At 46.5% G+C, this 16,961-nt stretch overlaps 1 protein-coding gene across 1 annotated transcript in view; it reads left to right on the forward strand.

Moving 5' to 3' along the window:
* The window catches only part of fat4 (FAT atypical cadherin 4), a 113,377-nt gene that overhangs the window by 81,537 nt on the left and 14,879 nt on the right, over window positions 1-16,961 (forward strand). Inside the window, exons 7-11 of the mRNA XM_084549849.1 lie at window positions 3,057-3,237; window positions 6,158-6,408; window positions 7,687-12,036; window positions 13,445-13,549; window positions 13,988-14,295. Coding sequence (XP_084405975.1) covers window positions 3,057-3,237; window positions 6,158-6,408; window positions 7,687-12,036; window positions 13,445-13,549; window positions 13,988-14,295 — 5,195 coding nt within the window. The remainder of the gene's footprint in view (window positions 1-3,056; window positions 3,238-6,157; window positions 6,409-7,686; window positions 12,037-13,444; window positions 13,550-13,987; window positions 14,296-16,961) is intronic.

Below are 16,961 nucleotides of genomic sequence, written 5' to 3' on the forward strand. Positions count from 1 at the left end.
ACCGTTACCTCTGTTTGTGTCATTTATTTTGCTTCTGGAATTCAGCTCTGTTTATTCTGAACGCGCATGTCGGCCCCTTCTGTTCTGACCAGAAACCCTGGATACATTACCAGCTCAAGGTCAAATGTCTGTTTATTATCACAAAGCCAGGGCGTTGATGTGATGTTACAGTAAACCATCAAATCTCATTTTTTTATTCTGGGAGGAATTCCCTACCCCCCACTCCCTCCGAGGGAAACAACGGTGGCCTCAAAAACCCCAAAGTTAGTTGACGTTCGTGGGGGAATTCTGTCTTTGTCTCTCTGCGCCAACAGGGAGGTCAGCGGCTTAGATTCAGATTCAGATTCAGAAAACTTTATTTGTCTCCCTGGGGGGCAATTTGAGGCAAGTACAAGCCACAAAAAACAAAAGCAATAGAACAATACAAAAAAAAGTACTATGCCATAAATATTTTAACTTTCCAAACTGTCCACAGAGGATGTAAACGTGTCTGTAAGTGCAAAGTGCAAATGTAAACGGGAATTATAGGGATTATATATGTACATGTTGCTGCAGAGGTAGTACGGGTAATAAACATAATAAAAAGTGGATTTTACTTCTTTGTGCTAAGGGACGCATACTCAAAAAATACAGGCTAGGTTACATAATTAATCTGCTAATCAGCCTTTAATAAAACCTTCCTGTTGTTAGAATATTTCCAGATATTTTTATGTTACATATATATGTCTACAGCCTATGAAATCCAAAAAGAAGGATACAATATATAGTAATTAGCTGCCTAAAAATAGATGTCTTATTTTATTTTACATTTGTTTGGGTTGCATTTTTAATTTCTCCAAGGTATTTGTTATTAGTTGGTCCTGAGAAGTATAAAAACTAAGCCTCACCTTTGAACAGGAAGTCGTTTTTGAAAAAAAATGTCCTCATATGTGGACACGGGGATTATTTCACTGTATATTCCAATAAAGTCACCAGTGCGTAACAAAACCTAAAACTGTTATTTTAATACCTGAACATTGCTGTGCAAAAACAGAATTGCAGACACTGTTTTTCAGTGTTCATATATAAAACAGTTTGAAACTGAATTGCAAACAATGAAATCCCAATGTCCTCCAACGAGTACCTGCTAATTAGCGACATCGTAGCTTGTTACTATTGACACAACTTGTTAAATGTGCGTATCATATCAAACTAGAAAAATTAGAAAGCATGAATAAAGACGTTTCAACTGTAACTTGATGAGGTTGTGTACCACTTTTGTCCCGTGATCGGCTGTAGAATGAATCCGCTGAAATGCCCGCTATCACAGACTAGTGTATTGACAATTTGCTACCACTAGATGGCAGACAAAAGAATTCTACTTATGCTGACAACATAAAATGAAGCAGAAAGCGGAATAAGCTGCCACAAACCTGAAAACTTAATGTCCTCATATGAGGACGCCGGGTCTCAGGAGGATCAATAGTAAAACAGACTAGGTTGGTCGATGGGAAAACAATACAAGGGTTAATTTAGGAATAGGAATGTAATTTGTTCTCCTGGTTGCTTGACATATTTTGACCTAATGACGCCATCCAATAAGAAAAATAAATACTTTTCCTCTGTTTATTCTCTAGAGAACTGCAGAAACTGTCGAGAAATTCACTGCAAACCCTATGAACATGAGGCTGCCTAGGCCTAATAATAAATCATCTGACTTCCAAATGAGGAGAACTGGTGCAAAATATAATAACAACCAGGACACTCTGGTTTTGTCATATTTATAAGGTAATCCACACTGGCTGAATAATAAAGCCACAGTCCCCGAAGCTTTCGTTCTTATCCCCCTCCCGTCCCTCTTTTCTCCGATTCTTCATGTTTTGATTTTGCACAGCATTAGGAGAGGCTCTTTGTGGCCGTTGCCAAATGTTTTTTTGTATTATCTCTTATTAATCCGGGGCCCCCGCGGTACGCGAGTTCAAGCATCTGATGTTTTCCGCAGCTGAGTACACAGTGAAAGATTGTGTATTATAGTTTACATATTCACATGGATTCCTGAAGAGAGCTGCTGGAGGGAACAGGGACGCGTTGGAGGTGGAGAAAGAGCCTGTTATAGCGTTCAGATCTCGGCTTTTCCTCAATCCTCAGGTGCTCTCTGTCCTCTTAGTATTTACACTGCAAAACATATGCAAATAATTAAGAGCTCAGAATAGCTCCGGGAGCTTTAGAGATGTCCCCAAATCCCGTACTGTGGCTTTCAGTAATGAGGCTGAACTCGTGTTTATGTTGGGAGTATAGATCAGGCAGGTTCGGCGTGCCTTTAAAGGAAGGATTAGAAAGGGCAGCTCGAGCGGGGCACATATCTTTTTCCTTTTCTTAGGGTTTTCTGCATTGCAGCTCATTTTCATCTGCTATTGATTTAAATCCATCCCCCGGGCCCCCGGCTAGCGTCGTTTCGTCACCCACTCTGGGAGGAAAACGGTTGGATTTTTTTTTGCTGAAAATAGCACTCCTGCTCGCTCAGATTCCACAGACCGACCCGCTCAGCGCCGCGCACCTTAAAATAGATTTAATCTCCACAGCGCGGTGTCTATGGGTATAAGACCCCAGGAAGGACGGCTGAAAGATTCAGTTTCAGAGACACCGAGCCCGCTTTGATGTGTTTTTCGCTGATGTGCGTTGATGTGACAGTGCGACCGATGGAAATGCAAACCGGTGGCCAGACACATTTGCTCGAATTAGATGCAGCAGGGAAATTGCGGCGGAAGGCCCTCGCAAGGAGAATGAATTGGTTCAGTGTGGATTTGGTTGCAAATGAAACGTCATGTACAATAAATCAGGATCTAGTCTAAAGTCGAAACGAGAGTCTTAATGGCGGTCACATGTGTCCCCTTTACCAACTCACTGTGGCATGAAAAAGAGTTTGTTATTCTGTCAATCTGAAGGATCTCCAGCCCTGTCATGTGAACGGGACGTGTGATGGGTGGCTTCTGTTCTGGCCGGTTCACGTAAGGAGAAGTAAACCGCCATAGTCGCTCACACTTGTTTCTCTTTCCCTTCCCCCCCTCCACCTCTAGGCTCTCCATCGCTGAGCGGAACGGGCACAGTGACGGTGCTGGTGGACGACGTCAACGATAACACCCCCGTCTTCACCTCCTCCAACTTCCACACCACCATCACGGAGGACGCCCCGACCGGGACTGATGTGCTTCTGGTCAACAGCTCGGACGCGGACGTGGGCGTCAATGGCGTCATAAGGTACCCTTAACGAGGATGAGTGTTTAATGACTTTCAAGTAATGTTCCCAGACTGGGTACGTCACGGTTCATCAGGCCCCCAGTGTTCCGTGACCTGGTTTGCAGACAACTTTGCTGCAAATGCATTAGTTTAACTCTGATCCAATGCTACGTTTACATGGACAATATGTCTTTAACCCAACTGAAACCATTCTGGTAAGAAGAATACAACTTATATAGAAGTCCTAATATAACTTTATTGATATACAGAGTGGTCATGTCTGTGAAACTGCTGTAAATGTATACACAGATCAGGTATAACATTAAGACCAACTTCCTAATATCGTCTAGGTCTCCCTTGTGCCTCCAAAACAGTTGTGACTCGTCAGAGAATGGACATGGGCCTTCTGAGGGTGTCCCAAGTTTGTCCCAAAGGCGTTTAAGCCATAAATAAAACCACTCTCTCATCTCTTATCACTTTGTTGCTGACAGTTGCTCTCTACTTGACGTTCCTGTCTGTGGTTGCTTAGGTACATGGTTCTCTTTTGTACATTTCAAACCCCAAATGTGTCGGATGAAATAAGTAGATATGGTATTAATAGACATGGGGGTGGAGCTGGACTCTCTGACTGTAGAGGATCCCCTGGACAGACTCAGGAGTACTTTCACTCGGAGACTTATTCTTGTGGTGACTCATCAGAGAATGGACATGGGCCTTCTGAGGGTGTCCTGTGGTGTCTGGCAACAGAATGTTGTTAGTGGGGGGGGGGGGCCTTTGAGGGGAGGGTCCTCTGTGGATCATCCCACAGATACTTGATCAGTTTGGGATCTAGTGAATTTGGAGGCCAGGTCAACACCTTGTGCTGTCTTCATGTTTTTTTTTAGTTGTTCCTAAAGTGTTTTTGTGGTTGCATCCTGCTGGGGATGGCTGCTGCCATCAAGGAGTGTCGTTGCTATGGGGTGGGGGTGCCTGGCCTGGTCTAGGTGGGTGCTACATGTCTAAGTAACATCCACACCAATGAATGCCAGGTCCAGAAGTTTCCCAGCAGAACAATGAACTGTCACAAGATGGTCAATGTTATTTACCTCTCCCGTCAGTGGTTTTAATGTTGCGGCTGATCGGTGTAAACAAAGGAAGAGTAGTTTTTTTTGCCCCAACTTGTGTCGCTTCCCACCTTGATTCTGGTTTTGCTGTTTGAACAGCCGGTCGTTCTGCTACCTCCACGTTTCCTTCCTTCCTGGAAACTCACATTAAAACCGTCAGAAACCATCACATCAAGTGTTTACATGGTTGTTAGGAGCTGATTATTAAAGGTTTACACCACCGCTCTCAATCTGCATAAAACGTCCTTCTAATCAGGCCTGTTTGTTCTGACTGAGGTGAAACTGACTGAATGAATAGCCTCAACAATATCCACGAAATAAGTCTTTAAATTACTACATTAATTTACTGTAAATGACTAGAGGAGGACATAAACATTTAATACAGTAAAAGAAGACCAGTAGATCATTAGCAGTGAGAGTTTGTTCATACGTTGATGTTATTACAATCCAGAGGAGATCCGTGTCACCCTGTGCAGATCCAGTAACTACTGTGAGTAATCAGGTCAGTTTAAGTTTGCTTTGCTTCCCTGGTGTTAAAATAGCCTTTCGGGGGGTTACGCGGGACCCGCCGCTGCCGCCGCCCCTTGGCTCCCCTCACTCCTCCGGCGAAACGCTTCCCCTCAATCACCAGCTTTGTTAAATTCCAGGCCGATGTTGCAATCGATGACAGGCGTTGAGTTGCGGAGTGCTGAGTTATAGTCAGCGCCCGAAGTCCTTGTTTTTGGGCTGTGATGTTTAAACTGGTTGACAGCTTTTTTTTTGTTGTTTTTCACAGCCCCCCCTCCGTTGGGGAGCTTTTAGGAGCTTCTGGTCAGTCTCTCTCAAGCCGGACTCAAGTCCAGCCCCTCCTCGCCCCACTGAGTACACACTGGGGGGTACCGCACAGTGCTCCACTTTCCCAAAACATGGTAATGAGGATGTTAATTGTCTATGACAGTACAAGATGTGCCCATCAGGGGTTCCGGGGGGATCGAGGCCCTTAATGGAGACCAGGACCTGTTACCTTCAGTTATTAGTTTGGATTCTCACAGCCCATTAAACATAAGTCCCAACTTGGATCCGTCTCTGGACTATGTTCTGACCACAAGCGTCTGTGGACGGTTTGTATTGTTGACGGTGTCCAAATAAGCCCTGCATCCACTCGTTTCGCGTTCGCACGTTGTCCCGCAATTTGTCGTCCCATCTCTGGAGGGGGATGCTTTTTCAAGGAGCCCTTTTCAAAATATGCACTGGTGTGTACATGTATGTGTCAGTTTACATTTACGCCCGGGGTCCTGCCGGAGACCCGTGAGATAGAGGGTGAAACGTGATATTTGTTTGAAAGCGGACGAGAGCGGCCCCTCAGACGTGATGGGTTTCATGTCGAGTGATGATGTGCATGCATGCACTCTGAGTTTGGTTTGCATAGTGTGAGAAAGTCATAGCTGTTGGGGTTTTTAAGATTTTATTAAATACTCACAGTGTTCCACAGAAATATAAATTAAATTGAAGGAGATAAATCAAATGGAGGATTCGGCTTCAGCAGAGAGGGAGGCCTGAACCGCAGAGACTCCCTGTGAGCGCTGAACCAAAAATCAGTGTCTGGTTTTGATAGAACACGAAGCTGGAGGCCTCTGTGATTTAATGAGACAATTATTGATCATATTGTTCTCTTAAATGTACTTGAAACAGTGCCCTCTATAGACCACAGGCTGCCAGTTGAACTGAACAAAGCCCTCCAGTCTCTGCAGGATATATAAAAGCCACTGGAATAACAACCTGATACTCAGTATTTAGGTAAAAACCTTAAATAAGCAGTGCATTTTGTCACGTCTTTTATTATCTCCCCCACCCTGCAGCTACAGCCTGAGCGGAGGACACGGCCAGTTCTCCATCAACCCGGCCACGGGACAGATTATCACCAGCTCCCTGCTGGACCGGGAGGACCGGGCCAATTACCAGCTGCTGGTCGTAGCGACAGATGGAGGGCAGCCCCAGGGCCTGTCCAGCTCAGCCACCGTGTCGGTGACGGTGGCCGACATCAACGACAACCCTCCGCGCTTCCACCACCACCCCTACGTCACCCACATCCCCGCCTCCACCGCAGCAGGTTGGTACATGCCTTAAAAGGTGCTAAGGATAGTAAATAGTCATAGCTTGTTCCCTACTTTGGGGTAAATTTTGCATTTTTTTGTTATTTGCATTTCCGGTTAGATGCCATGTTGTTGTGCATATAGCTGCGCTATATCCAATGACAATAAAGTTGAATGTAATCTAATCTAATCTAAGGATGTCATGTTCTTAAAGTGAAGGAGATAAATCAAATAGAGAATTCAGACGGAGGGATTAAATGTATGTTTGAAATGGGTTTATATTATGTTTTATTGCAAAAAAATAGAAGGAGCATCAATTTATATTATGTTTAAGTTTAAGTTTGAGTTGTTTTCACATTTTTTAGATATGCATTAGTCAATTTTTCTTAAAAAATTGACAGATTTGGGCTTTTATTAAACTAATTTATTCCTGAATTTTATGATATAATGAAAAGGAAATAATAATATAATAATATAATAAGGAAATAAGACAATAATACTGTTTCCCCAAGCAACATAGGGGAAGAAATAGCCACTTTAGAGAGACAGAAGCAAACAAAAATGAAATAAGATAAAAGTTAGTGAATGGGAAGCCATTGATAGCAATACATTAGTGCATAAAATAACTGTTAGCAGAGGTGCGGTGTCAGTATCCATCTCATTATCACCGCCGTGGGAGTGTGATTAGGGTGTCACATCCACTCCTGAAAACTGGTGCCTTTCCAAAGTGTGCTACACTATCCGTTCATGGACAAAATTTTCATCTGTCCGCCTTAAGAGAATGTTTCCCAACACCTCCAACCTCTGTTTTAAATGTAAAGCTCACACAGGCACCCTTTTTCGTTAGTTTTGGTCATGTGACCGTGTGCAGATATTCTGGAAAGAAGTGCCGTTCTCGCTGTCACCTTCAGTTTTGTTGCCGTATCGTGTACCTGGTAATGTGGTGGATAGTGACACCAACAAAAAAAAAAAAAGTATCTTACTGAGGTGGTCTACTCCTCACATCCCCACGGTCGCCATGCGGATGAAGCTGTTGGAAACATGTTGGAAAAACTGACTTAGGATGAGAAATTTGAGAATCTCTGGTCTCCGCTGAACCGTTTTCTTGATAGAAGCCTTGACTTTCTCTCCAGACGATACGTTTCTGTAAATGAACCCTGTGTGCTTTGCTTTTTAATTAAGCAATAAGCAGTGTTTGTGGGGTTTTAATTGATCTACATTTTTAAAATTGGCTTTTTGTTCATATGTCTGTATTGCCTTTGTGTACTAATTTGTTCCTGTGTCTTTCTCTTCAGGGTCCTTGGTTTTTGCCGTTACCGTCACTGATGAGGACTCCGGTTCCAACGCCCAGCTCCACTACTCCCTGATGGGGCGCAACTCCGAGAAATTCAAGATCGACCCGGTCAGAGGGGCCATCACCGCCAACGAGAAGCTGACCGGCAACTCCGAAGTCACCCTGACGGTGCGGGTGAAAGACGGCGGAGCCAATCCCAAAACGGATACGACCACCGTGACCGTGCGCTTTGTCACCGGAGGAAACTTCCCCGTCATCAGGCTGAAGGAGCGCACGTTCACGTTCCCCGAGAGCAAGCCCAACAACCACGTCGTTACCACGGTGACCGGGTCCTCCATGAGGGGCGGGCCGCTGTCATATTACATCGCCAGCGGCAACCTGGATAACGCCTTTCATATAGACCAGCTGTCGGGCGAGCTGTCAATCCGGCATCCACTGGATTATGAACACATTCAGAAGTATGTTCTCTGGATTGAGGCCAGAGATCAAGGCTTCCCACCTTATTCCTCTTACGACAAGGTGGAAATAACGGTGCTGGACGTGAACGACAACCACCCAGTGTTCGATAAGGATCCTTTTCACGCTGAGATACTGGAGAACCTTTCACCTCAGCGGGTGCTCATGGTCTCCGCCGTTGATCTGGACAGCGGGCCAAACGGACAGCTGGAATACGCCATCATCGACGGCAACAAGGAGAACAGCTTCAGCATTAATCGGGCCACGGGCGAAATACGAACCACCAGGCCGCTGGACCGGGAGAAGGTGGCTCTGTATACCTTGAAAGTCAAAGCCACTGACCGGGGTTTGCCTCCCAAAAACGCAGCCGTAAAAGTGCTAATCAACGTGCTGGATGTCAACGACAATGCCCCGAGGTTTTCCAAGATCTTTAGCAGCACGGTGGCTGAGAACGCTCCGGTGGGTTACACCGTCACCAGAGTCACCACCACGGACGAGGACGCTGGCTCAAATGCCATCAGCCGATATTCGATTACAGACACCAGCCTCCCATTCAACATTAATCCAAACACAGGAGACATTACAATCAGTAGGCCGCTCAATAGAGAAGATACCAATCACTACATCGTCAAAGTGACTGCCCATGACTCCGGCTGGACAGTAAGCACAGACGTCACCATATTCATCACAGATATTAATGATAATGCCCCCAGATTTAGCCGGCCGTCTTACTACCTGGACTACCCCGAGCTGACGGAGGTGGGCTCCCTGGTCACACAGGTGTCCGCCACCGACCCCGACGAGGGTTTCAACGGCAAAATCTTCTATTTCATCCGATCCCAGTCGGAGTACTTCAGAATTAACGCCAGCTCCGGGGAGATATTTGTGAAGCAGCAGTTAAAATATCAGAACTCCACAGGCGCTAGTAGTTTAAATATAAACCGCCACAGCTTCATCGTCACGGCCTCGGACCGAGCGGTCAAGCCTCTGATGAGCGAGACGACGGTGATCGTGAACATCGTCGACAGCAACGATAATCCCCCCGAGTTTGATTCGCCCGGCTACTTCACACCTGTCACTAAAAGCGTCAAGGTTGGCACCAGACTGATCCGAGTTGTAGCTCACGATAAAAAAGACTTTGGCCTTAATTCCGAGGTGGAGTACTTAATAACAGGCGGCAACAGCTCCGGTAAATTCAAACTCGACAAGACGAGCGGATGGATCACCGTCGCCTCGTCCCTGACGTCTGACATGAATAAAATGTTCCTCATTGACGTCACCGCGAGCGACAGAGGAAACCCTCCTCTGTCGTCGCGGACGTCAGCGAGGATCGCAGTCACGGAGGAAAACCACCACACACCTGAGTTCTCACAAAGCCAAATCTCAGCTACTGTACCTGAAAGCCTTGCTGTGGGAACGGCGATACGAACCCTGTCTGCCAGAGACAAAGACAAAGAAATGAATGGCCTTATCACTTACAGTATTAATTCAGGCAACGACAAGGGTCTCTTTGCACTTAATAGTAAAACTGGAGTGTTATCCCTGGCTCTTCCTCTGGACTTTGAAGAGAAGCAACAACACGAGCTTAGAGTTTCAGCCACTGATGGAGGTTGGATTGCAAAAACAAGCTATGTGTCTGTTACAATACACGTGACCGACGTGAACGACAACCCTCCCATGTTCGACCCAGACGAGTACTTCCCCGTCGTGCAGGAGAACGTCCCGAGTGGCACCACTGTGGTCAAGATGAACGCCATCGACCGCGATTCGGGACCTAACGCAGTCATGGCGTACGCGATTCAGTCATCAGACAGTGACCTCTTTGTCATCGACCCGAACACGGGCACCATCACCACCCAGGGCTTCTTGGATTATGAAGCTAAGCAGGTCTACCATTTAACAGTGAAGGCCTTCAATGTCCCAGACGAGGAGCGCTGCAGCTTCGCCAACGTCAACATTCAGCTAAAAGGAGCCAATGAATACGTACCCCGCTTTGTCTCCAAACAGTACTACTTTGAAATCTCTGAAGCTGCTCCAAAAGGCACAGTGGTCGGGGAAGTTTTCGCCAGCGACCGGGACCAAGGAGACGATGGAGTGGTTTACTACCTCATTTTCGGTAAGAGCAGAAGGAAAGGCTTTGGCATCAACAGGAAAACTGGCCAGATTTATGTCACAGGTACTTTAGACCGTGAGAAAGAGGAAAAGATTTCACTCAAAGTGTTGGCCAAGAACGCAGGGAGCATTCGGGGCGCGGACATCGACGAGGTGTTTGTAAATATCACTATCCTCGACGCCAACGATCCACCTGTGTTTACCCAGGAACTGTATGATGTGCAGGTTAGCGAAGGTCTGTCGCCTGGCGGTCTGGTTACTTTTGTGCGGGCCGAGGACTCAGACTCCGTCCCGAGCTGGAGCAGGTTTTCTTACTCCATCGCTCCTGAATTTGATAAAAATGTTTTCACTATCGACCCGAAAACCGGCCAAGTGTCTGTGGCTGCGGAGCTAGACAGAGAAACAACTCCCGTGTATAATCTGACTGTTCTCGCTGTGGATACTGGCACGCCTCCGGCAACCGGAAGCGCCACTGTGATCGTGAATCTGGAAGATATCAACGATAACGGGCCTACGCTGACGACTGCCTACGCTGAGGTAATGGAGAACCAGAGAGCTGGAACGCCCGTCACAACATTAACTGCCTCTGACCCAGATCTAGCACCCAACCAAGGCCCTTTCCTGTACAGCCTCCTCAGCTCTGGCTCTGCCAACAGCTACTTCAGCCTCAGTCATGCCGGTGTGTTAACCACCAGCCGGGAGATCGACAGAGAACAGATTAGCGACTTCTACCTCTCTGTTGTGATCAAGGACTCTGGTTTGCCTCAGATGTCCTCCACAGGAACCATTCACGTCAAAATTAACGATCAGAACGACAACCCTTCAGAGCCGAGGTCCGTGGAAATCTTTGTCCACTACTTTGGAAACATGTTTCCTGGAGGTTCTTTGGGAGACGTCAAACCCCAAGACCCCGACATTCAGGACAGATTCCACTGCTCCCTTATCCCTCCGTCCTCCGGTCTGTTTAGTATCCCAGCCGGAACGTGCAGCCTCAACTCTAAAGCTCGCTCAACAGATGGAAATTTTGAACTAACCATCCGCAGCAGTGACGGTGTCCACGGTTCGGTCAGCAATACGGCGAGAGTCCTCTTCATGGGCTTCACCAATGCCACAGTGGATAACAGTATACTCATTCGGCTCCAGTCTGAAGGAGTCAAAAGCTTTCTCACCAACCACTACCTCAGCTTCTTACGCATTGCCAACTCTCAGCTAGCAGGACTAGGCACAGGGGTGCTGCTCTACGGAGCGTTTGAGCTCAACAATCAGACTTTCCTAATGGCAGCTGTGAAACGAGGCCATGGACAATATGTTAACCCCAGCGGTGTGGCCACATTCTTCCAGAGTATCAAAGACATTTTATATAGACAGAGCGGGGTGCAAATAGACGCGGTGGACCATGATCCTTGCACGCGCAACCCGTGCCAGAATGGAGGCAGCTGCAAGAGGCGTCTCAGTGTCGGGCCTGATATGAAGACAGAAGAAAGCGTCCCCGTGATCCTTGTTTCCAACCACCCCCTGCAGCCCTACGCCTGCAGCTGCAGGCCAGGCTACACCGGGGCTCTGTGCGAGACCGACATCGACGAGTGCCAGCCGTCGCCCTGCCACAACGGCGGCACCTGCCATAATCTGGTGGGGGGTTTCTCCTGCACCTGTCCTGAGGGTTTCACCGGGATGGCCTGCGAGAGGGATGTCAACGAATGCCTTTCCAATCCCTGCAAGAATGGGGCGCTGTGCCAGAACTTCCCCGGCGGCTTCAACTGCCTCTGCAAATCCGGCTTTGCAGGTATTACACATGCAGGAGTCACATTTTAACGTCTGAGCACACAGTGTGGGTGCACTTTAATACACGCATTTAAACTCACACAGTGCTGTAATCACACATACGCGGCTTTAGGCTTTAGGTCCAATGAAAATATTTGCTCCTCGATGTTTCCAAGAGGTGTTGCAGCCATAGCATACAAGCACGGCTGCCAAAAACAGTTTGGTTTTCGGATTACAAGTTGGGGGGTATCAGCTGTGATGCATATCAGCCTGCTGTGTTTGCTTTAATAAAAAGGATGATGTGAAGCTGACCCTGCTCAGGACTGGAGTCTGGACTCCACACACAGTTCACCGGTATCCCATTTCATCGCGGGCCTTCACGCACATGCAACTGTGACCACACGCAGATGAATTTCTAATCCCACTGTATACACAGGGATTTCTTAATCAACGAATTCTCATTTGGCCGTGTTTTGAGTTGTATGACAAATGAGCAGCTTTATAAAAGATCCAATCAGGCCTTTAAATTTGGAAATGTAATGAATACACCGTGTTATTAGCCCCGATAAAAGGGGAGTGGAATTTAAGTGGAATTACTTAGAGCAGTCATTTGCATCCTGTACGCAGTCCAGCCTCTGACTGCAGCATCTGAAAGACATTTTCAGAGAGGGCCGTAGCAGGCGATTTGCCTCAAGTCAAGTCATTACTGTCCTTTTATATTATGACCGTAAAAAATGACCACAAATCTTTGGGTTTCATCAAGATAAATGACCCTCCTGCAGAAACGCACCTATTGACTTACAGTAGTTTGCATGCCCTCACTTTGAACTCCCAACTTCCTGTTTTCCCCAACTGCTTTTTGGCAGCAGAATCCATCTCCATTAAGCAACTTGTCCCAGGATTTACAACATGGAATATATTTTCAGAAGTTCATTGTCAAGTTTTTTTTACCACGCATGAATCATTTCTCCTCCTGCCCCGGTCCATTATGTTTATTATCAATGTCACATTCCTTATCACGATGTTAAAGCTCATGTGTTTGCTTGAATGTGGGGCAGCGATTCATGTACATTGTTTGTCTTTATGCACTGCAAAAAAAAAAAATTACTCGTAGTGAGGCGGACCGGCCAAAACGAGCGAGGTCATTTGTTATTTTTTTCCTGAAAGTTTCAAGATGTCGTTTGCTGGATATTTGTTCCAAAATCTGACGACAATAAGTAAAACTCTACTAAAGCTGCATATTTATTAATAATACTGTCGAATAGTTAAATTTTTAAGCTTTTTTTGCAGTGCATTTTCTCAGCTGGGACATGATGAAAGGTCTGCACGTCTTGGCCTCCGGGGGAAAGTGACCTGCGCTCCCCTCGGGGCGTTTCCTGTGTTGTCTGTCACCCCATCCATTTTAATTTGTGTCGTTCTGTGAACCCCAGGCAAAACGTGTGATTCCATCATCAATCACTGTGAGTGTAACCCGTGTTTTAATGGCGGGTCCTGTCAGAATCGGGTGGACGGATATTACTGTCATTGTCCATTTGGTAAGTAATAGTAGGAAACTTTCGGGCCATTAGAGTGCCGCGTTGAATTGAAAAGCAAGACGGACAATTTTCAGACGCGCAATCTCCCCACAGAGAAGACGGTTATTCCGCTCTTGATCCATGATTGCTTAAACAAATGTGGACACTGTCATTTCATTTTGCGTCTCCATTTGTCATCTTTTCTATTGCTCCGCTTATAAATAGCTTCCAAATTAAACAAAAAGAAAAAGAGGGAGTTTGCAAGTTTTTCATGAACATTTTGGAAGATTACAATCTGGCGGTGGTTAACGTCTCCTGTGATGCTATTATTTATAAAGCATATAATGTGTAACGATAAAGATTCTGTTTTATCCGTGGATATTTTTATCACAGCAGGACCGTGAATCATTCATTGGCTTCCTCTCTGAATCCTCTCCCCGGGCCTGTTTTTGTCCTCAGGGGTTTTCGGCAAACACTGCGAACTGAACAGCTACGGCTTCGAGGAGCTCTCCTACATGGAGTTTCCATCTCTGGATCCCAACAATAACTACATATACATCAAGTTCGCTACCCTGAAGAGCAACGCGCTGCTCATGTACAACCACGACAACCAGACCGGAGACAAGGCGGAGTTCCTGGCGTTGGAGATCTTCGAGGGACGGATGCGCTTCTCCTTCAACTTGGGGAGTGGGACTTATAAATTGATGACCATGATAAAAGTTTCAGACGGGCAGTTCCACACCGTCATCGCCAGGAGAGCAGGGATGGTAAGAATTGCTATTTTTTTAGCTCAAATGCGTTCTTGAAAAAAAATTGGACTTATTACTTTTTATGCATCAGGGAAAATCTGAGAAATGCCACATACTGTAGATGCTATTGACTGTGCAGTATGTGTCTATGTACTCTGTCCCGGGCTTTTCTAGCTGCATCCAAATGTGGCCTCATATTCTCTTTTGCACCATCAGATGATAATTAAACTCCCCTCAAACCACGGGTAACTCAGCTTATGGCTTTCATGGTTTGTAATTATATTTTATAGCTCGTTGTGATTTACAATACCAGGATCCAAAGTGGCCCTGAAAGTTGAAATTCTGTCTCCTGTGCTCTGAATGAGAGGCTTACTCCCTGCCAGCAATGCAGTGGCAAGGAAAGAGGGAAACGGGCCAAATAGGCCCAGTCAAACCTCCTCAACTGTAGCTCTCCTGCTGGACTTCAAATCTGCCGTTTCCCACCACCGTGCACTGGGAGTTACATGGGAAGCCGGTAAAATAGTTAAATTGTCAGTTTTGAGATGGCGCAGAGTGACGGGATGGAAAGTCGCAGTACGGCTCGCGTCCGGGGCTACGATTCCGTCGCGATGTAGTGAATTTTATGCGGCGGTGGCTCTTGAGGAATGAGCGAGAAATGTGCGCGTGTCATGCCTGGAGTGCCAGCTCCCACGGGCGGCGTGAAGTCAACCCAATCGCTGCGTCTGCAGAAAGGTGCCGTGGGTCGTTTCGGTGGTCACGGTCGAGGCTGTTCTCAAGTTCCCGTGAACTGATCTCAAAGACACGGTCATGCACGGCTACATTGTGAAGGATCCAAGTAATCAGAGGGAGCAGAGAGTTCACTTATACTGTTACAGTGGAGGTCGTCATCATCACTGTGAGAATTTTAATTTATGCCGAGAAACTGTCCAGATTAGTCTCAAAGTGAAGCGGGACTGCATGTCTGAGTCACACTAGCTTCTATTTGCCAACAGCTCAAAAGTGCATTATGCTGATTATGCTGACATTTTGGGAAGGTTGTTTTAAAGGTTTTTTTTCAAGACATGTTAGCATACAAGCGGAGTATGGTCGGCTACTCCAGCTTCCTCCCACCGTCCAAAGACATGCTGGTTAGGTTCATTGGTGATTCTAAATTGGCCATAGGTGTGAGTGTGAATGGTTGTCTGTCTCTCTGTGTTAGCCCTGTGATAGACTGGAGACCTGTCCAGGGTGTACACCACCCTCTCGCCCGATGACAGTTGGGGTAACCTCCAGCCGCCCCCACGACCCTTCACAGGACAAGCGGTTACAGAAAATGAATGAATTAATGAATGTTAGCATGCAACCGTTCTGCTTCGTTTCTGCTTCAGACATCAGTGTTAAATCCAAAAAACTATATTACTTTGTTGCCACAGTGACTGTACAATCACCCAGTTGATCAATAAAGTGACATAATGTAGATTAGCATTAGCTAATTGAGCTAGTTTCAACTTCATGAAGGATACTTGTAGCCTGCTAATATTAGCATGATTGCTACGTCCCACCACCTGTTCTGCACAGTTGTGGATGAGTAGGCCTTTACGTGGCCTACCTTTACGTGAGGCCACGTAAAGGTAGCAACATAGCAGCTCATCAGAAATCTGCAGACAAAAAAGAAACGGGGAAGCAATAGTGAAGTGTTCTTTGGCTGAAACTGGAGGCAAATGTTGCAGCAAGTTCTCTTAGGTTACTCGCACACGCCGCTTAAAAACAAACCTGTTGGTGTGAGCGATTCTTTCCGAAGGCGTAATGTTTCTAGAAACACCGGTTCATGTATCACTAGTCGCCTCTAGGGGCGAGTAGGAGGATGATACACAGAATCTGGATTGAATAGCGCATTAATAAAAACGAGTGCCATCATGTGACAGCGACTCCCGGCACAACCAAGCCGGGGAGTTTGTTTCAAATCAGAGCAAAAAAAACAAAACAAAAAAAAAACATGAATGAAAATTCATTTTGACAGCGTACGCCTCTCTGTTGCTGATTAGCACCGGCGGCTAATCATCGAGCCTTTGATTAGCCGAAACTATTCGTCCTGGAAAACAAATGCGCAACAGCAGCCACTCTGGTCCGTGCGCCACAACAGAGAGCGACGCTGGGGTCCCTCCATTATATCAGTCACGGGGAAGAAAACAATGATCTCCAGCGGTGCTTTCTTCACGTTTCCTTCAGCGTTAGCCGAGCGTCTTCTCGTCTTACATTCGGCACTAATTTCCAAGCGGGGGTTTTCTTGTGAGAAACATTTTCTTCTCCTCCTCCTCCACAATTTGAGACGCTTGACAGCGAGTGCAGCCCGTGTAAGGCATGACTGCAGGGCCTTTGATCACGGGAGAAGACGTTCATGTGGTTGAGACGAATCGGAGAGTCACGAATGTGTCGGAGACAAATGAGTCCTGTTGTTCTTTGCCTCTTTCTTGTTGCTGCGTCTTACTCAACTGTGCTAAAGAGAAAGCGTGAGTGTTTGCATTTGGCGGGGTCGTGCCCCCTCTGGATGATTTGTGTCAGAGATCCGGGCCGGTGTGGTCCGTGTTTGCTTAAGCTCCAGGAGAGGTGGACCGCGATTGCCCCGGTTTTTCAACACTTTCACACACTTTTCTGGACAGTTTCCTCCCCAGCCCATTTCTTTTCTTCCCTAGCCGGGGTCGCTC

This window comes from Chelon labrosus (assembly GCF_963514085.1).
Source record: "Chelon labrosus genome assembly, chromosome: 8".
Taxonomy (NCBI): domain Eukaryota; kingdom Metazoa; phylum Chordata; class Actinopteri; order Mugiliformes; family Mugilidae; genus Chelon; species Chelon labrosus.